This window comes from Juglans microcarpa x Juglans regia, chromosome 3S, assembly GCF_004785595.1.
Source record: "Juglans microcarpa x Juglans regia isolate MS1-56 chromosome 3S, Jm3101_v1.0, whole genome shotgun sequence".
NCBI lineage: Eukaryota > Viridiplantae > Streptophyta > Magnoliopsida > Fagales > Juglandaceae > Juglans > Juglans microcarpa x Juglans regia.
Genome location: NC_054599.1, coordinates 24445456 through 24465711, shown reverse-complemented (window position 1 = coordinate 24465711; position 20256 = coordinate 24445456). Strand labels below are relative to the sequence as shown.

Genomic DNA, 20256 nt, shown 5'->3' with positions numbered 1-20256 from the left:
AAACAGTATTGTTTGTATTTGTGTAGTTTATTTATGCACGTACTAGGATAAAGATATATTACATGGGATAAATATAAATGTGGTTTATAATTGATGAGCAACTTTAAAACAACACGAGAAATATTTTTAAACTCACCGAATTCTTATATAAATGGTCCGAATTCTTATATAAATGGTTAGCGGTTGGTAATATATCTTTAATTTGCATAAAAAAAATGTACAAGTTTTCTGTAGAATTAAATATCAAATATATCAAGTCTTGTGTTGAAATTATACTATTTATATCATTGTTATGGTACGATTTGATTTGTAAGATTTAAATTTTTAATTTCTTTTAAGAGAATTATAAATATTTTTTTTAATAATAAATACTAATTTTCACTATTTATAACCCAATAAATCACAAGAAACATTTTCCGACTTGATGAAAGGAGTCTGTCTATGATAAATTTCTAACGGGCAACACAGTCATTTCAACTTCTAGGAATATTTGTGCTCCTTTTACAAGCGGTTGGATCTCCAATGCCATTCGTCCAAAAAGCAGGGGTACTTACGAAATTCAACTGTTAATGATGACGGGGAATACTTCCATTAGTCAAAGTACATTTACCTTGCAACTATCATGTACGTTTGCCCGCAAGATATAGTTACCCGACAATAGCGTTTATGCCTCGTCGGCTCGTTTTCAGCCTCGCGCGTTAGAGTTTAGACGGTCTCATCTTCTTTGTTAACTTCCGAGCCCTCCTCAAAATCTTACATCAGAGTTCTCTCTCTCTCTCTCTCTCTCTCTCTGGTTGTTTTGTTCCTTCTAGATCTCGGACATTGATCGGATTCAGTGATGGCCCAGCAGCTAGTAAAGAAGGACGATGATCGTGACGACGAAGGTATTTCTTGCTCCGCTTCAAATCCGTGTTATCCACCAATTGAGAATCACCTTTTTCTCTATTTCGAAAATGCTTTCGACTGGAATGATCATTGTTTGCACAACTGTTAGATCAGTCATTAGCTTCCAGATCTGTTCATATGCTAAATATCAGAACTCGAAAGGATTAGTGAACTATTATGTAGTTTTCGGCGATCTGGCTTGGTCTCAGCTGATCTTATTACTTTCATTTTGTGTTAGATTTCGGATTTAGGTTGCATTTCTCGCCGCGCTCAAGTCACGATGCGTGTCGGGAGAACTTATTAAATCTTCTGTTTTTTTTTTTTTTTTATGTTCGTTCTCTATGATACTAATGGATTAATAATTTAGATCTTTTAGCATCACCTTCCACTTGGTGCCATTTAATCTTAACTGGTTACGTTGCTGTTAATTACAAGTTCAAATAGGAAGCATTGATATTAATTATGCATTACATTTGTTTACAGCGGATTACTCTCCGTTTCTCGGGATCGAGAAGGGTGCTGTTCTACAGGAAGCTAGGGTTTTCAATGACCCGCAGCTAGATCCTAGGAGATGCTCCCAGGTTTTTCCTTTGCACAGCCTGATTCTATGTCTGCATATTTGTTTATTACTTCTTTGTTGCTCGAGGAAATGTTCTTAATGGTTTTGGGTTGTATTGTTTTCAGGTTATTACAAAGCTTCTGTACCTACTTAATCAAGGGGAGGCATTCACAAAGGTTACGTTTCTTTCTTTGTAATTGTTTCTTGATTTTTATTCCCTTGAAGATCCGTTCTTCTTAACATTTTCATATCTGATCTATTCTCATATTTTTTTTAATGTGCTGAATATAGAGATTGAACCTATAAAATTATGTAATTGGGTGGTCGAACCTTTTCTGATTATGTGTTTCTGCACCTAATTTACAGATTGAAGCCACAGAAGTTTTCTTTGCAGTGACGAAACTTTTCCAGTCAAGAGATACAGGGTTAAGGAGAATGGTGTATTTGATCATAAAGGAGCTTTCTCCTTCTGCGGATGAGGTTACTTTCCCTGTTTGATTTATTTTAGTTTGCTTCTTTGTTTGTTACCGATAAAAAAAAAAAAAAAGTGTGCTTCTTTATTTGTTTTCTTAGTCATAAAAAACGTCTTCTTTATATATAAACCCTTGCGTCTAAGAATAGCTACTAAATGGTTTATCATTCTTAAAAAAGGTTATTATTGTGACAAGCTCCCTCATGAAGGACATGACTAGCACGACTGACATGTATCGGGCGAATGCTATTCGTGTGCTTTGCCGGATAACAGAAGGAACCCTTCTCACCCAAATTGAACGTTACCTGAAACAAGCAATAGTTGACAAGAATCCAGTTGTTGCAAGTGCAGCCTTAGTTAGTGGGATTCATTTGTTCCAGGTATCATCACTTTTTTCTTGTGCATATTTCTTAGAGGGATATTCTTTTGTCCCACAATGTCCTCTAAATTCTATTTGTACAGACAACGCCAGAGATTGTGAAGAGGTGGAGCAATGAGGTTCAGGAAGCGGTTCAGTCGAGGGTGGCCCTTGTACAATTTCATGCTCTGGCTTTGCTTCATCAGGTATGCTGCATTATTTCTTTGATTCAAACCAATGCTAATGATTTGTTCATCTGATTATCAAAGGCAATACTTACATCATTAGATAATTGGCTGGCTGTAAAAAGTGTGTATCTATGCTGCTGGCTTACTAGAATCATTATTTTTCCTATAAAATTTTTTCATTAAAATTTAAATTCGCCAATATATATATATTTATAAGCAATAAGAATTTTATTACCAAGAAAAGGTACAGCCCAAGTACACTGGATGTATACAAAGGAAATACCTACCACACTTTAGAAAGCAGGAAACTAAGATAGAAATAGATTTAGTACATTATCATCATTCCTTACAACGATCTTGGCCCACAAACTCAAAGTCAAAAAGAAAAAATTTTGAAGATCTTCAAAAGAACGCTCCTTGTCTTCAAAACATCTCTCATTTCTTTCCAGCCATAAACACCGCATTAAACACAAAGGAATCATTCTCCATCTGGCATCAACACCTTTCCTTGCCTCAAAACCACGCCAACAAGCAAGAAGATCCACAACTTCCTTAGGCATCACCCAATATAAACCTGTTCGACCAATAACCTCATTCCACAAAGACTTTGCCACCTCACAATGTAAAAAAGATGATCTACAGATTCACCGTCCTTCTTGCACATGACACACCAATCAGCTATACAAACCACGTTTTCTAAGGTTATCTGTGGTCAATACTTTCCCAAGAACAACCACCCAATTGAAGAACGCCACCTTAGTAGGTACCTTCAACCTCCAAATGCTTTTCCAGGGGAATACACAACCAGAATGACAATTAAGCACCTTATAAAAAGAACTGACTGAAAACCTGGAATTTCCAGCATGATCCCACAATAGCCTATCCTCTCTTCCCTGCATCACTTTTGAATTATAAATTCCTCCCAATAAATCTGAAACAACATTCACTTCCCAGTCATTTGCATCTCTAATAAAGTCAACATTCCATAGAATATTATTATTCTTATATTGAAGATAATCTGCCACAGCAACATTTTGATCCCTTGCAATCATGTAAAGAGATGGAAAATCTGATTTAAGAGCTGATTCCCCACACCAAATGTCATGCCAAAAGAGAATCATCTTCCCTTCCCCCACCTTAAATTTAATATGTTTAGAAAACTGCCCCCAACCTTTCCTAATAAACTCCATAAACTCACACCATGTGCTTCTCTAACTTCATTAGAACCCCATTCCCCCCACCCACTCCCATATTTAATAGCAACAACCTTCTTCCATAAAGCATCTCTCTCTTCATGATATCTCCAAAGCCATTTTCCAAGAAGTGCTTTTTTAAACAAACTAAAATTTCTCACCCCCAATCCTCCACAAGAAACCGGTTGAAAAATCTTGTTCCAACTGACCAAATAAAACTTCTTTTCCTCTCCCATTCCTCCCCATAAGAAATGACGATAATTTTTCTCAATTCTTCTAGCAACCCCAGCCGGCAAAGGGAAAAGAAAAAGAAAGTACGTCGGAAGATTAGACAACGTACTCTTTATCAAAGTAATTCTTCCCCCTTTAGACAAATATAACTTATTCCATCCAGCCAACCTTCTCTCAATCTCCTCAATCACCCCATCCCATATCAAATCAGATTTGTGAGGAGCCCCCAAGGGAAGACCAAGATACTTCAGTGGCAGTGAAGCAATCTTACACTCCAAAATATTATCCAAATCTGAAATATTACCTACGGCACCCACAGGTACAATTTCAGACTTGTTTAGGTTAATCTTGAGACCTGAGACAGCTTCAAAACATAACAACAATGCTCTCAAAGATCAAATATGTTCTTGGTTGGGCTCATTGAAAATCAAAGTGTCATCGGCAAAAAGAAGATGAGATAATTTCATGCTATTCTCTTCCTCATCGGCAATATATATTTTTACCAATAAAAGTAAGAATTTAAAATTCATTGATAAATGTTTGGATTTGTGGATTCTCTAAGTCTTGTTTTGTTTGTGCGTGTCTAGAGTGGATGTGTGCCAGTGTAAAATGCCTTTTTTTCATTGTTGGTTTTGGACTCTATAGAAATGGTTGGTTAATGATCATCATTTCTCACCCTTAAGGGCCACAATTGTCATTTAAGATATATTTTGCAGATTTCATTTAGAGTCACCAAAGGTGTAGTTATAGTTATAACCACTTCAAACTTGCAGATAAGACAAAATGATCGGCTAGCTGTAAGCAAGTTGGTTAGCAGCTTGACAAAGTCCACCGTCCGTTCTCCTTTGGCCCAATGCCTTTTGATTCGCTATACTAGTCAGGTATGTATCTGCTCTATCATATTGTTCACTGTAGGGGGGACTTTTGTGTTTTATCTGTGTAAAGTGTGAAGTGTTCTGTGGCTAGGTTATCCGTGAGTCGGCCATAAACACACAAACAGGAGACCGTCCTTTTTATGATTTTCTTGAGGGTTGTTTACGCCTGAAGGCAGAAATGGTGATCTTTGAGGCTGCCAGAGCAATCACGGAACTCAGTGGTGTCACTACTAGAGAACTGACTCCAGCAATTACTGTTCTTCAGCTCTTTTTAAGCTCTTCCAAACCAGTGTTGAGATTTGCTGCTGTCCGTACTTTGAACAAGGTTAACTGCTTTTGCCTACCGCTACAAATTGTTCTTCTGCACTCATAAAGTATTGTGCTGTTTCTCTAATTTATTTTTGTTGGTGAATTGAATGTGCAAACATTGACTTTCTGCATTGGTAGAGGGTGGTGTTTCTCTGGCTGGTTTGGTAAATTCATAATCTATGTTAAAGATACTTGAAGTTCTATGTATTAAGAAAAAAATGTAAAAGATACATGCAGTTCCCTAATGATGAATGAAACATACGTGGCTTGCTTATCTCATATGTTATACTGATGTATTCCTAATCTTTAATACAAGAGTGACCTTGGAATTTTTGCAGGTTGCAATGACACATCCAATGGCCGTCACTAACTGCAACATTGATATGGAGAGTTTAATTTCTGACCAGAACAGAAGCATTTCCACACTTGCGATCACCACACTTTTGAAGACAGGAAATGAATCAAGTGTGGATCGCCTGATGAAGCAGATAACAAATTTCATGTCAGATATTGCTGATGAGTTCAAAATTGTTGTAGTGGAAGCCATAAGATCTTTGTGTCTGAAGTTTCCATTGAAGTACAGATCTCTGTGAGTGATACGTTAGCTTTCTTTTTCTTACATACAAATTTGGGTTTGATGTAATGTATATTTACTTTAGAAATTCTGTTCTGAGTGATTTTCTCTAGTAACCCAGACTTTTTCTTTTTGAACTTTTTTTTTTTTTAAGGATGAACTTCCTAAGCAATATTCTCAGAGAAGAAGGTGGATTTGAGTACAAAAAGGCAATCATAGATTCAATCGTGATCCTCATAAGGGATATCCCTGAAGCAAAAGAGAGTGGATTACTTCATCTCTGTGAATTCATTGAAGATTGTGAATTTACCTATCTTTCCACGCAGGTGGTTTTTTTCTCTCCATTTTTCATCTGCTGCACAATGAGCTCTACACTTTCTTGTTTCTTTTTCACCCTTTCGCTTAAGAAATTCTGTTCAATCTTAAATTTATCAGATTCTCCACTTCCTGGGAAATGAAGGGCCAAAAACCTCAGATCCTAACAAATATATACGGTACATTTACAACCGAGTACATCTTGAAAATGCAACTGTTCGGGCCAGTGCTGTGAGCACCTTGGCAAAGTTTGGTGCTCTGGTTGATTCATTGAAGGTATTATTCACCTTGTCTTTTGCTCATAAAGAACACATGTTGGTTAGAATTTTTTTTTTTTTTTTTTATTAAGTATACGTGTTGGTTGGAATGTTGCTGATGGATGTTTTAAATATTCATTTTGGTCCCTGCTTCAGCCCCGCATTTTTGTTCTGTTGAGACGATGCCTCTTTGACAGTGATGATGAGGTGAGTTCTTTGATATTTTTCATTTCGCCAGGTTTTTCTATGTGATCGTCACCAACATGTATGAATGAACATTCGTAGGCGTTCTATGATTCTATCCGTCAAGCGTTCTTCATCCATTTTGTGTTTAGATAATATTTGTGTTAGTCTCTTTTAGTTTCTTCTTATTCATTTACCAAAAAATATAAGTTTCTGTTCTTTCTCATTTTGCATTATGCCAATCCCTTTAAAACTTTAATCAAGTGCCTAAATATCCTGAATTTTCTCCAGGTCCGTGATAGGGCAACACTCTATCTGAATACACTCGGTGGTGATGGTTCAGTTGTTGAAACTGATAAAGATGTGAAGGACTTCCTCTTTGGATCACTGGACCTCCCACTTGTTAATTTGGAGACAAGTTTGAAAAATTATGTAGGTCTTTTCCAGTTGTTTGTTGCCTTTTGTGCTCATAAGATCACCACATAATGCGTTAATATGGATACAGGAGCCTTCAGAAGAACCTTTTGACATTAATTCTGTGCCCAGGGAGATTAAGACCCAGCCACTTGCTGAGAAGAAAGGCCCAAGCAAAAAGCCAACTGGGCTGGCTGCTCCACCAACTGCCCCTGCATCCACCATTGATGCTTATGAAAAGCTGCTTTCCTCTATTCCAGAGTTTGCAGACTTTGGGAAGCTTTTCAAGGTACCGTGACCAGATTTCTTAATCCATTCTTTATGATGTGTGTTCCAGAGTTTCTGATTGGGAATGCTGCACTTTTTATGTTCCTGCCAGTCTTCAGCACCTGTGGAGCTTACAGAAGCTGAAACAGAATACTCGGTCAATGTTGTTAAGCATATTTTTGATGGGCATGTGGTGTTTCAATACAACTGCACCAATACGATTCCTGAGCAATTACTAGAACATGTAATGACCATCTTATTAAAAGCAGAAGTTCACGTTACCCATCGTACTTGGGAATCCCTTCATAATTCTTTCTGCTTCCCGCCAGGTCACTGTTGTCGTGGATGCTTCAGAAGCGGAGGAATTCTCTCAAGTTGTATCCAAGCCTCTCAAATCTCTCCCTTATGATACACCTGGACTGATCGTTGTGGCATTTGAGAAGCCAGAAGGAGTCCCTGCTGTGGGAAAATTTACAAACATGTTACGTTTCACTGTTAAAGAGGTAGAAGTTCTCCTGTTATCTGACTTCGTTGATATAAACTATTTGGAGGTTATCTGAGGTTGTTTTTCATACATATATTCTTAAAATAGCATCTTTAGAAGGGTGAAAGCACAAAGTTTGTGGCATATCTGAAAGAAAAGGGATTCCTGGAGTGGAGTTTGATCCTTAAAATATCCTAGTTGTTTTCATCTTACATTTCTTATGATTCTACCAGGTCGATCCAACCACCGGTGAGGCAGAGGATGATGGCGTTGAAGATGAATACCAGCTAGAGGACCTGGAGGTTGTGGCAGCTGATTACATGTTGAAAGTGGGGGTCTCTAATTTCAGAAATGCATGGGAAAACATGGGCGAAGATTGTGAGAGGGTAGATGAATATGGCCTTGGCCCAAGGGAGAGCTTGGCTGCAGCTGTAAGTGCTGTGATCAACCTTCTTGGCCTGCAGCCTTGCGAGGTATGTGAATTGTTCGGATTTTGTACTTGCATAATCTGCCTGCGGTGGGATATTTCAAGAGCATGCACCTGCATGTCCCACCTTCAAAGATCCTTCTCCCATACGCTTTTCACTGAGAAACATGAAATCCTACCCAAATCAACTTTTCTTTTATTGCGTTCACAGGGAATTGAGGGAAGGGTGTACTTCTTCAAGAATGAGTTTCTTTTCTTACCTTTTATTTTGCCCAAAAGAGCAGTCGTGAACTTTTCACGTCTTCACTTAGCGAAGTGAGCTGTCAGTTTTCAATATAATGGGATTTACGTATATAGGGACATGTTGGAAACATATCTGCAACTTCATGATTAAGTCGTTCCTTTATTTCAACATGTATTAGCGATCCTTGATCACTTGTAATTTGCTTCTTTATGAACATGCTTGTAGAAACTGATTTCATATCCTCCATTTATTCTTGGTGTGTTGTTCAGGGCACAGAGGTTGTCCCAAGCAATTCAAGATCACACACTTGTCTGTTATCCGGAGTATATATAGGCAATGTAAGGGTTCTTGTGCGCATATCTTTTGGAATTGATGGTCCAAAGGAAGTAGCAATGAAACTGGCTGTCAGATCTGAGGATGAGACTGTCAGTGATGCTATTCACGAGATTGTGGCAAGCGGCTAGAATAATAGTATTTGAAAATAATGCTTCACTTGACACTTGCAGAGTTTCTTTCTTAAGAAATGAGAACCGAGGTGGAGGATTACTTCAAACACATATATACTTGTAGAGAAGAGCTGCGAAAACCCTTTGGTTTTGGATTTAAGCTTGCACCATTTGAGCACTTACCGGTTCATCTGTATCAAGTCAGACACGTCGGATTATCCTCATGTACATGAGATGAATTTTGAGGCACCGTCTTTCATTAATCTTGGCATTTTAAACAATGTATGTAGTACTCGATCCGAATGGTGCGAAATTAATTTGTCATAGCTTTGCAGTCTATAGCAATACTTCATTCACTTTTTTCTTTCGTAATGAAAAAATCTAAGCTTCATTCTTTACTTGCTCGCATAATGGGGGCCGTGCGGTTCTAAGTTGTTTTATTTTTTTGTTTTAAATATAATATACTTCATCTAACTCTGCCGTGTTATCAATTAGGAGTGATTGAATTTCTCTTCTGGTTCTATATATACGAATGTGTGGGTGTTGCATGAGATCTACGCAGCATAATCGCTCGAATGGGCTGGTTGTAAGAATGCTAAATTTGGCACATACACTGATCCTACGCAGCATGCAGATAAAACCAGTCCCTCCAGCTCAATAGAAATATTTTTTTTTTCTCTCTCTAATATTCAGATTCTCAGTTTTCCAAATTACAACAAACTAGGGAATTTAAAAGCATTTTAGTTTTTACCAAGGATGCAGTATTATGAGAAGCGTGGTCCTTTTCTCTTCCAATGCTTCAGATTACCGTCCTATGCCCTCCAAAAGCCCATATCTGTGAGTGAAGAAGGAAACAAACCTCAAATTTATTGGCAGCGAAGTTTACTAAAATGTAAGTACTCCGTCTTAAACGGAAGGAAAGCCGCAAAACAACCACCCAAAACTGGAATGACCGATCTATATAGTACAGAGATAAATTAGTATGTATTATTTTATTTTCATGGTAAATAAAACATTCATGGAAGTTACTGACTCTTAAAATTTCATGTAGCATAGAGCTATACACACATTTCTCAAAATTGAAATATTGAACAATCTGTTAACACTGGATATTTCAAATACTTGTTAAACTCGTCAAATATGGTATTTGAACTAAAATCTACAGGTCCAACATGTACAACACGGGTTGACACTTCACTTAATTTTCCCCGGTGCTGAGCCAACGAGATCGACAATACATAGGAAACAAGTCTACGAAAAAAGTTAGAATTTCTCTGACATGATTTCATGTGAATAAAATAACATGGTCCAGGTCTAGACATAGACATAGACTAACCTTTAGGTTTGCATCCCAACTTCCTGTACATAACGCACTTCCATCAGCTGATAAACCCAAACAGCTTATCCGGGCCTCATGTGAGTTCTGGAGTGATCCCAAGTTCAAAACCACCTACCACAAAATGACTGATTAGATCCATTTCAATTATTAACATGCCATGCCAGATCCATTTGATTTCACACTCTCATAGACCCACACATAAGCACCAATGAAGCATTTTATTTTATTTTATTACCTTTATCCTAAGGTAAAAATATGAGCTCTCTAATTTGAAACTGAACTACAAAGTAACAGTTCAGTAAAAAATAAGTACAATACCGTTGCCAATAACGTGTCCCAAACATAACAATCACCATTTGAATATCCGGCAAAGAGAAGTCTTCCTGATATAGAGAATGCAATGGAGGTCACATGAGGGACATCATTATCATTGTTCTGCTGATGGTATACTTGGAGTTGGTGCCCTGTTCTTATATCAAATAACCTGCAAGTTCCATCATCTGAGCCTGTTCCAAATCTATTGCCATCTGGAAAGAATTTTACAGTATTAACATCTCCCTCATGTCCATGAAATGTTCGCACCGCTCGGCTTGCAACACGAGTGTCCCACAAACAGGCAGTTGCATCACAGGAACCAGATACAAACATTCTTGAGTTTGATCCATTAATCGAGACACTGAGAATGCAAAAAAGTATATAAGTTCAAATAAAAAATTGAACAGTGGCATATTTTGGTCAGCAAACACAACTTAATACTCACGCTCATTATGGAAGTAACCCAACTCAGCACCTTCTCCTCCTTTGGTATAACGGGGGAGGAGATAACACTTGGTCCAAAGACCATTGGCAAGACTTGAACAATAACATAAAAAATATGGATGCAGTCTTGCAATTCTATCAATAAAAAGAAAAGGGGAAAAAATTCCAGCAGCATCAGCTAACATGGAGGTCATAGGACCCACCATATAACTACATATACAAGTATTCACCAATGACTCATTTAGAGGGAAGCATTTGAAAAGAATGTTTTATATTTATAAGTTCAAATGACATGAATGATGCATGAAAGTACTACTGTTTTCGGTATTCATGAGATTCGTTGACAAAGCATTACCAATATGTGAATTTGAAATGATTACGTGTAAATGTTGTTGGAAGTCATAAAACAAGTGATTTATAAAATAGCCCCTCTTTTTGTATCTAAACCTCCATGTATTGTTGGAATTCATTACAAAGAAAGCTATCCTCCCTTGATTTTAAATCCTTACATTCAAATGCACCCCAAGTAGATATCAAAATCTTCTGGGAAAAATACATACAGAGAGTAAATGAGCCCAGCCCTCCAATGAGGATTCTGTAACTTTTGGTTATTTATCTTCAGAAGAACTGAATTGGAGCAGTCCCAAAAAATTGTGAACTACAAAATTCTATATCAAAAAATCCACATAGTAAATTCTCTTGACATGAAACAAAATCAGCTTGAGTTCAATTTACGAAGAAATCAACTTATAAAGATGTCTCAACTTTCAAACGAGATATCTAAACTACTATAGAACGCTATCTCGTTCAAGAAGAGGAAGGGAACCTAAATTAGTTTGACTGCAGTTTCAAAATCACCTATACCTTAGTACATCTGCAGTGTGTCCAGACTGAAATTCACCTCCGAAAAGAGAAATTCTAAGGCCTGTAGTAATATCCCACAAAACACACGTGTGATCACCAGAACTGGTGATTAAGCGAGTTTCCTCATCTGGAACATATTGACAGGATGAAACATACCCCTTATGCCCACTAAGCATTTTTGACATTGGTAAATTGCCATCCTTGTCCATGGGGGAATTAAGGTTAAAGATAGAGCATACACTATCAAGACCACCACAGGCAACAGATTGACCAGATGGTGAGAAAGCACAAGTCATGACCCATGCACAAGGCAGCTTTATTGCATGAGTCTTCTGGCTTGTTAAAGCATTCCACACTATCAACCGACCGTCTTGAGATGCACTGACAATTCGATTCTTCTCAGGAGTCCAATCCAGTGAATACACCTGCAAATTTTTTATGATAATAAATTCTTTGAACCCATATTCTTGAAGTGGCATCGCAATGATAGCAATCTGAGAGAGAGAGAGAGAGAGAGAGAGAGAGAGAATTCATTGGTTTATTTTTTTTGTAGTTCTCTTAAACAGGCAATATTGATTGTTTAATACAAATAGATTCTGAAACGTTTTATGTGTTACGATATTCAAAATTTGCAAATTAACAGGTAGATTGTTACATCCTTGAGTCTAGATTCTGCTGGGCAGCCCAATCCATGTAGAAATATCTCAATTTGTGCTTGTCAATATTTAAAGCATGCTTCCCATTTTGACCACTTATTTTCATTCTTAAAAAAAAACACTTCCGAAATTTTATAATGAAGAAGTTCAATTCCTAAATAAAATCAAAATTCAAACTACTTCCGGTATAAATGTAATCGCCATTTTTCAGCGAAAGAGGCATACGAAAACAATATGCATATGCATATGCATATGGATATGAATATGAATATACCTTGCCTGTATGACCCTGAAGTGTTCTACAGCAGACCAGATCGGTGGGTCCGAAGCTGACCGAGGTCCGACTCTTCGATATCGCATAACCCGCAACTGCGACATTCGCCACCAAAACCAGGCAGATCTGAGAAACACCGAAAACCAAAAATCCGAACCCCAAAACAGAAAATAGTAATAAATATTAAAGAAAATCCAAGATCCGAAATACCATCGGTGTCGAGCAGAGAGAGCCGTTTCTGCTTAAGGCGCTCCCTGAGAGCGTTCACAGTCTCCGTGGCAGCCACGTGGCGGTCTTTGAGCTCGGCAACGGACATTATTTGATAAAAAATAAAAAGGCTATTCGTTACAGTTAGCTCTGAACAGAAAACGGGGGGGCATTAGACGATTGGAGTAATTGAAAGCCCTAGCGTAGCGTTCGTTTGAGTGATGAAAAAACTGAATCCAGGAGAGGTTCTGAATTCTGAGCCACGTTAGGGCTTCGATTGGTAGGAGGAGCCGGATTTAAGGTTTTGATTTGAGTACAGAGAAAGTGCTTGTAAAGATTAAGAACTAAGAATTAAACTTAAAAGCGTTGTTACTTCTCGGAGGATAATTATTACTACAAACTACAGAGGGAGGGAGGGAGGGAGCTGAGAAGGAGAGACAGATGATAGAGTCCGATCGATGATCATTAATTCTCAGATGGCAGTCAGCAGAGAAAGTGGTGGACTGAAGTCTGCCGGGTTCGACGTGCTGAGCACTTTGTTAGTGGACACGCTGTCCCTTTCGTTGTTGCTCTGCCTCTGCCACTCCATGGGACCGGGTAACCTAAGAAAGATTTTCCTACCACCTTAGTTCCGAAGGTAAAGCTGCTGTTGTCCAATGTCTTCTCCGCTGTTGCTGTCTGTTGCCGGTGCAAATGTTTTGTGTAGCCTAGTGTTTAGTATAGGATAATTTTTATTTTTATTTTTTATAATACGATAATGGAGAAGGATATTGCCTTTCAAATCATTCAAACATATGAAATGAAAGGAGATTAATATGGGATTCATGTAGAGGTGGTGTAGTGGGTGGTTGATGAAGTCAAGAAAAACTATCAATTATTAAAAGATGTAGGAGTAGGAAGAGCATCATTTTCTGAAAAATGAGTCCAAAATTAATGTTTTCGTCTCCATTTTCCCCCTCCATTCAAATGGGAACCAGCCAACAGCGCTTTAAAAAGATTTGGAGGTTAAGCAGCTAACCAACAAAGAAAACAGATGAAAATGGCAAAATTCCGTTGCCGGGAATCGAACCCGGGTCTCCTGGGTGAAAGCCAGATATCCTAACCGCTGGACGACAACGGATTTATGTCATTTTATTAATATCTACATTTTAAAGGTAGATACAGTCCCTTCAACCCAATCAGAATCTCAGACATGAAAAATGTCACTTGCCTATATAAGTATTTTTTTTTTTTTTTTTTCGTCACGGTCTTAAAAATTTACAAAAGAATAAAATATCGTAGATGCATTTTATCTATTTATCTCTCTCCGTTCTCAAATTTATATTAAAAAATAGAAAATGTCAAATAAAGTTATGGAATATGTAATTCTCGCATATTTTTTTAAAAAAAAGATAAAGTTCACTTAAAACAAATGATTATTTCATGTATATTTATTATATTAGTTTTTAGTTTATATATACATATGAATATTTATAGATAATATATAATTAATCTTGACGGTATGTTAGAATACACCGATTTCAAAATATTCGGTTCTAGCACTTAAATCAGGACCCAAACGAAATTTAAAACATTATTCCCAAGCACTAATTGTCATTGGCAACGGTAAGGAACTGATTGGGAGATTAGGTAGACATAGATGAAACAAGACGCATTTACCTTTACCTTAATCTTTTCTATTTTCATCTCTGGCAGTTAATTGAAGGGATTATTAAACCGTACCGAACTCATTTTTAAACGTTGTTGCAGCCTATCGAAATTAATTTATGACGTTGTTAGAGAGAGAGAGAGAGAGAGATCCCTGATCTCGCAGATGAACATCGTCTGGACAGACCATGTGGGCTTTACAGTCAAGTCACAGTCAGATGAATCGAAATATCAAAAGAAAAAGATAAGAACAGATGCTAAGGCTACTCTTCATCTTTTCTTTCGCCTAGCCTTAAAAAAAAAAAAAAAAAAAGGGATACAGGTTGTGTCCCTCGAATATGGCCGTTTGAAATTATTGAAGGTTTTGAAACACTGCGCGAATATGGACATACAAAATTATTGTAGGTCTAGAAACATTCGTAGCGCTGATCATGGCATAAAGTATTGCCCTACAGCTACTGACTTTATGAGATTCACTACTCCATCGATCAGATAAAAGATCAAACAGTGCGTCCCATGCACAGACACAGAGAACTACGTACAGTCTCGAATACATCAAAGTCCTTTACAAATTACAAGATAGACGACGTCGTAGGAAAAAGTCACACTCGAATATTGTTTATTGGACCACCAAAAATAATTTATATTCTTAATATCTAATGAGATTACGCTTCCTTTCAGGTACTCCCACCAGGATAAATGCAAGCATTGTAACCTACACTCAAGAGAATTTATAAGAAGAACAGATTTTAATTACCAAATATTAAAAAAAAAAAAAAAAGGTAGAAGAAAAGACAGACATAAAGGCAAGTAGCAACTGAATAGAAGCAATCTTACTTGGATTTTTGGATGTGACAGTTGCCGTTTGTGAAAAGTCGCAGTTAATTGGATTCTTTCCAACAGTTTGGTAATAGAGATTCATGGCATAAGCAGCATGTGATGATACAGTGTTTGGTTCAAAGCAGGCGCCTCCCGGTTGGATCGAGCTACAATCAATACCATGGCCACAGGCATAGTCAAGATTTGCCTGCAGTTGTGCATCAGAAACCCCACCCTTAGGAAGGCACCAGCCCGATACTGTCGGCTTAGGCGATGGAATTGCTGGGTTTGTTGATGGAGTCTGATAATCAGGACAGACAAAAATCAAAGCAATGTTATGAGAAATACAATGCTGACTAACATGCCACTCAATTGCAAAATACAAGTTCCTTCTTCGTATAAATTTACCATAAACAAAATCACCAGGCCTTCAGAAACTGATACGATTAATGGTCTCACCTGGCTACTCTTTGAAAGACCAACATCATAGGTCATGGTAAGATCAGGCTTGAAAAGTCCAAATGCTCGTTCAGAGCCTGGTCCTGGTTTTAAATTCTCATCATAGAGTGCAAAGATATATGTATCCACAGATTTTCCAGGCATTAGAGGAGTCCCAGCCATCGATCTAAGGTGTGCAATCAAGTTCCCATTGTAGGCCCTTGCATTCTCAACACTGGGTCCGACTTCATTGCTGTCCCCACTGTACGGCCAACCCGTCTCAGCAATCAAAATCTCAATGTCCTTGAATCCCATTGCATTCAAAGCAGACCGCACAGCATCTACCTGCACAATGTCAGAATTATTGACATATAAAATCAATATGCTTTCAAGGACTAATTAAGGACTTCGATGCAAAAAATAGAGATTCTACCATTATTCACATTCATATGGAAAGTTTAGACAGTAGTGTGAGAAGGAGAGAAGAAAATAACTGGAATACCAACAGAAACATGTAGAGTACCAGAAAACTCATTATTTGTGGCCACTTATTTCTTATTAAAATTAGTTTATTTTAATCATAAACAATCATTCTCATTGTAAATAATTTATCATAAATACTCGTTTTTATTACAGTAAATTTACTAGCCATATGAGTGGTCTCAAGAGCCCCTCAATTTATGTTATCATCAGAGTGACGGCAACTGTACAAAGAGTTGGGAGTTGGGACACTGCCATTAGTGCGCTGGACAACTCTAGTGTCAGAGGGCCGCACCATTTGATGACTTTGTCCCATAATTGTGTTGGAATCTTTAGAGCCATCGAGTTTTATCCCAATAATCCATTCTTCAGCAACTTAATTATATATATTATTGAAATATGGGAAAGACTTGATTTCCCATTACTGTAACGTCAAAGCCTGTCAGCAATTACATCAGGGTGCACCTCAACCTCTCAACTCTCCCCCGTTTTCGCTTTCATGAATCATATTTTCTTATAATTTTAGTATTTTAAAACTTTCTACTATTTATAATTTACGGACAATATTTAGAATTGTCAACTTTGAAATCCACACAAATCATTTTTTTTTAACTTATATAAAAAAATATTTGAATCAAAATGCTGAAATCAAAATAACGTTCACTAGCCTCTTTACCTAGCAGACATGGACATACTATTAAACAAAAATAAATAAATAAGAATAGAGTAACGTTAATTAAGTAAAAAATAATAATAATAAATACAAATCTTAAATGTACAAGTTTTGAACCGTCTATAAAAAAAAAGAAAAATAATTTATACAAGTTCCAAATAAACAAATCTCATACAAGCTTTTGTAAAAAAGTAGACTTCACTTTAAAAAGAGTATAAAATAAATTATTATTTATTAGTAGAATTTATTATTTTATAAAAAATTTATATAAAATTTATCTATTTAAAATTTATATCTAACGTTACTCTAAAAAAAATAATCCTATTATAAAATATTATGAAAAAATCATTTTTTTTCTTATCCACCTTACAAACTACTTGCACAAAACTTATATATTTGGTATTGGACAATGACACGCGGCAGCTCAGTTCTTACGGCTGACAGCTAATTCACTTTTTTTTTTAAGGTTTTTTAAATGAAAAATTCTCTCGTAGCTCACTATTTACTATTTCATCCCACACTTTTAAAAAATACCCTTATATTTTATGAAAAAAAAAAATAATTTCAACACATCTTATTTTATCATTACAATTTTTTCAAATTTTCACACAACATATAATAAACAATTCAATTTTTTCAAATCTCAAAATAATAATAATATTAAAAAATAATATTATAATAATATTCTATTCAACTCATTTAAATTATTTCATTTCATCTCATCTTAACTCACTATCCAAACGACACCTAGTTGGATTTGGATTCAAAGATGATTTCAATTCATCTCATTTAATCATTATAATTTTTTCAAATTTTTATATAAAATATAATAAAAAATTTAACTTTTTTAAATTTTAAAATACTAATAATATTAAAAAATAATATTTTATTTAATTTTTAACTTTCATCTTAATTCATTTTATCTTAATTTATTATTCAAACCTCACCAAAATATAGAATATAAAAATAAATAATGACTCGCCATAAAATTCCTCTTTTTAAATATTTAAAAAAGCCCTTGCTACGTCCACGGAAGATTTTTAGCCTCTACAGATCAGTTAAAAAAATTTTACTTTTATTTTCATTTTAAATTATTTAGACACCTTTTAAAAAAATCACATATTCATTTAAAAAAACTTTCTTAGTGGCCTGGGAAAAGCATTTCCTTGAAAAAATTCGGTGGCCTGGGAAAAGCATTTCCTTGAAAAAAAAAACACACAATTTCACTTTAACTTCTTTTAATATTAATTAAAAAAAATCAAATAAACTGGCAGTCAAAATACATGGATGGGAACAGAACAGTGAAAACTCACCTGCGCATCGAACATGTTCATGTACTTTATCCCATTTCCCGAGTCGACTCGTCCCGCGTTGGGCTGGAACAGGCAAAACGCGAGCGTTTCAGGCCTGGAATCGCTCTGGTAGGCGAAGAAGGGGTAAGGGTTGATGGCAAAGGGGGAGCCATTATCCCTCTGGAACTCCAACAAGCCCTTGAGCGCGTCCTGGAAACCGGGACTGAATGATCCGGACGAGGGCGGGTCCGATTGAGATAACACGGCCATGGAGTGAACTGACGAGACCTTCACCTTTCCACCCAGCGAGACCGAGTTGAGAGCGTTTTGGATATTCTTCATGGCGGGAAGGAGCTGAGAAATCAAGCCCTGGTCCATGGAGGTTATGACCTCGTTGCCGACGGTGATGAGGATGATTTTGCTCGACGGGTAGTACGGTACGACGTTCGAGTTCACCCACTGGATCGCCGAGTTGGGATCGGACGCCAGCGCCGGGATGTCGCCGTTGGCGGTGCCGATGACGATGCCGATTCCGGTGTTGGCGAGGGCCTTGATGATGGAGGGGTCGGCGCCATAGAGCCTGACTTTTCCGATCGAAGTGGACTTGAGGAGACTCGCGGTGGCCTCCGGTGGTGGAAGGTTGTCGGCGATTTGGCCGTAGTTGACGCCGATGAATGACTGGGAATCTGTAACTCGGAAAGACACGTAAATTAAAAGACCTTTTCAGTTTTCAGCTTTCCAGCAATCATTCTGATACAAATACCCCCAAGTTATTTTTACTGAAATCAAAATTCTCGAGTTTCCATAAAAATTTGAAATTACAGAGTACGGAATTCAAGAAACCCAAAATGAAAATGCAGCAAACTTAACTGTACGCGTGTGAGAGTGTGAGAAAGAACAAGACAACGAACCTGCCAAGATGAAAGCGGAGATGAAGAGGGAGAGAAAGAAAGAGGGTAAAAGGGCTGCCATGGCAGCGGCAAACAAGCACTCAGTTTTGTAGCAGTGTCTGAAAAGATGTTATTAATCACAGATCCAAAGATAGAAAGTAGTGAAGAGAAAGCGAAAACTGATAAGTGATAAGCAAGGAGAGGAAACGTGCAATGGGGAATTATATATAACGGTAGGACTTAGGAGTAGAGATGAAAAAACTTTCAAATTCTTCAAGTACCTTAGCTGGAGTACTCGTCGCGTGGGACCCGAGTGTTTTCCCACTGTAAATTCTTCAGGGATAGGACTGGAAAACAGGGATCTGTCTCTGCCAATCTCCTTCTGTCCGTGCACAACAAAGGGAAAAAGGTAGGCAAAGTTCTATTAATTTTTGGTGAGTAAAAATAATGATACATAAATTAAATTGTAAGCGCATCCTGCTTGAATTTCGCAAACGTAAATCCAACGAAGAGTCTAGTTAATAGATCTTAAAAATATTCTATATTAGATTATACAATTTTAAAAGAATATTACTTTTAGCTACAGTAATTTAAAATTTATGATTATATTTGATGGTCAATGTAAATAGATCAAATTAATTAAAAAATATTTTCAGATTCTTGTTATTTTCTTTATTTTTCTTCTGTATCATTTATCCATTTCTTATTTCGTTCATTTCCTTTTCTTTTGTACCATTTATTTTGTTTTAAAGTTTTTTTTTTTATTTTTTGCCTATTATTGTTGGGTTCAATCTTTCATATTTAGGATTTTTTTTTTTTTTTTTTTTTTTTGTGCTTTGTTTTAGTGCTCCCAAAGCTGGGATTTGAGCTAGAAATGAAAAAAAAAATTAATGTGTGTTTTTTAGGTAAAAATATAATAAACATATGTGTTTTTTTTAATAATATTGTATTAAATATTTAGAATGTATTTGATGCACTCTAAAAATATTATTCTGCACTTGTACTAATGTATTTCCATATAACTCTTAATTTAGAAAAAAAAATAATAGAAAAAAGTTTTTAAAAAAATTATTATTAAATTTATAATATTTTATTATTATTTTGACTAATAAATAAATTATCCAATATGAGAATAAGTTTTGAGTGAAATAATAAAATATAAAATTATGTTATATTATGTAAATTTACATTTACATTTATATAATCTAGTGATAATGCTTTTAAGAGGTTAATTGTG

General features: G+C 36.4%; 3 protein-coding genes, 1 long non-coding RNA gene and 1 other non-coding gene across 6 annotated transcripts; 1 reads left to right on the top strand and 4 right to left on the bottom strand.

The window, feature by feature from the left end:
* The first annotated feature begins 684 nt into the window (after nucleotides 1-684).
* On the top strand, nucleotides 685-9007 carry LOC121258319 (coatomer subunit gamma-2-like). Its single transcript, XM_041159794.1, has 18 exons — nucleotides 685-884; nucleotides 1369-1466; nucleotides 1570-1620; nucleotides 1811-1924; nucleotides 2096-2296; nucleotides 2379-2480; nucleotides 4660-4767; nucleotides 4853-5086; nucleotides 5409-5659; nucleotides 5799-5970; nucleotides 6080-6235; nucleotides 6373-6423; nucleotides 6691-6831; nucleotides 6905-7102; nucleotides 7193-7324; nucleotides 7410-7583; nucleotides 7798-8037; nucleotides 8505-9007. Exons 1-18 carry the CDS (start codon nucleotides 839-841, stop codon nucleotides 8697-8699), a joined length of 2664 nt encoding a protein of 887 aa, XP_041015728.1. The 5' UTR covers nucleotides 685-838; the 3' UTR covers nucleotides 8700-9007.
* Nucleotides 2890-3672, bottom strand: LOC121258416. Its single transcript, XR_005939398.1, has 2 exons — nucleotides 3312-3672; nucleotides 2890-3036 (listed from the first exon to the last, which is right to left on the bottom strand). It is a non-coding gene; the product is annotated as an uncharacterized LOC121258416 (long non-coding RNA).
* A 328-nt stretch (nucleotides 9008-9335) lies between the features above and the next one.
* Nucleotides 9336-13880, bottom strand: LOC121258359 (guanine nucleotide-binding protein subunit beta-2-like). Of its 2 annotated transcripts, none has more exons than XM_041159865.1 (7): nucleotides 13649-13880; nucleotides 12784-13487; nucleotides 12574-12668; nucleotides 11644-12068; nucleotides 10339-10696; nucleotides 10018-10131; nucleotides 9336-9516 (listed from the first exon to the last, which is right to left on the bottom strand). In XM_041159865.1, the coding sequence occupies exons 2-7, from the start codon at nucleotides 12887-12889 to the stop codon at nucleotides 9481-9483; spliced, it is 1134 nt and encodes a 377-aa protein (XP_041015799.1). In that variant the 5' UTR covers nucleotides 12890-13487; nucleotides 13649-13880; the 3' UTR covers nucleotides 9336-9480. The 2 variants fall into 2 exon arrangements, with proteins under 2 accessions (XP_041015799.1, XP_041015797.1); XM_041159863.1 differs by having other exon boundaries at nucleotides 12784-13458.
* Nucleotides 13829-13900, bottom strand: TRNAE-UUC. The gene has a single exon. It is a non-coding gene; the product is annotated as a tRNA-Glu (tRNA).
* Nucleotides 13901-14755: 855 nt separating this feature from the next.
* Nucleotides 14756-19274, bottom strand: LOC121258344 (glucan endo-1,3-beta-glucosidase 7). The gene is made up of 5 exons (XM_041159845.1): nucleotides 19041-19274; nucleotides 18151-18815; nucleotides 15706-16029; nucleotides 15265-15547; nucleotides 14756-15142 (listed from the first exon to the last, which is right to left on the bottom strand). The coding sequence occupies exons 1-5, from the start codon at nucleotides 19099-19101 to the stop codon at nucleotides 15105-15107; spliced, it is 1371 nt and encodes a 456-aa protein (XP_041015779.1). The 5' UTR covers nucleotides 19102-19274; the 3' UTR covers nucleotides 14756-15104.
* Between the last annotated feature and the right edge of the window lie 982 nt (nucleotides 19275-20256).

Coding starts and splice junctions, on each gene's coding strand:
- LOC121258319 (XM_041159794.1), top strand. CDS start 839: ATGGCCCAGCAGCTAGTAAAGAAGGACGATGATCGTGACGACGAAG. Junction 1,467..1,569: donor ATCCTAGGAGATGCTCCCAG/GTTTTTCCTTTG, acceptor TATTGTTTTCAG/GTTATTACAAAGCTTCTGTA. Junction 2,481..4,659: donor CTCTGGCTTTGCTTCATCAG/GTATGCTGCATT, acceptor TCAAACTTGCAG/ATAAGACAAAATGATCGGCT.
- LOC121258359 (XM_041159865.1), bottom strand. CDS start 12,889: ATGTCCGTTGCCGAGCTCAAAGACCGCCACGTGGCTGCCACGGAGACT. Junction 10,697..11,643: donor CACACTGCAGATGTACTAAG/GTATAGGTGATT, acceptor TTGCATTCTCAG/TGTCTCGATTAATGGATCAA. Junction 9,517..10,017: donor GTTGGGATGCAAACCTAAAG/GTTAGTCTATGT, acceptor CTTCACTCACAG/ATATGGGCTTTTGGAGGGCA.
- LOC121258344 (XM_041159845.1), bottom strand. CDS start 19,101: ATGGCAGCCCTTTTACCCTCTTTCTTTCTCTCCCTCTTCATCTCCGCT. Junction 18,816..19,040: donor CTCCGCTTTCATCTTGGCAG/GTTCGTTGTCTT, acceptor TCCGAGTTACAG/ATTCCCAGTCATTCATCGGC. Junction 15,548..15,705: donor GTCTTTCAAAGAGTAGCCAG/GTGAGACCATTA, acceptor CCTGATTATCAG/ACTCCATCAACAAACCCAGC.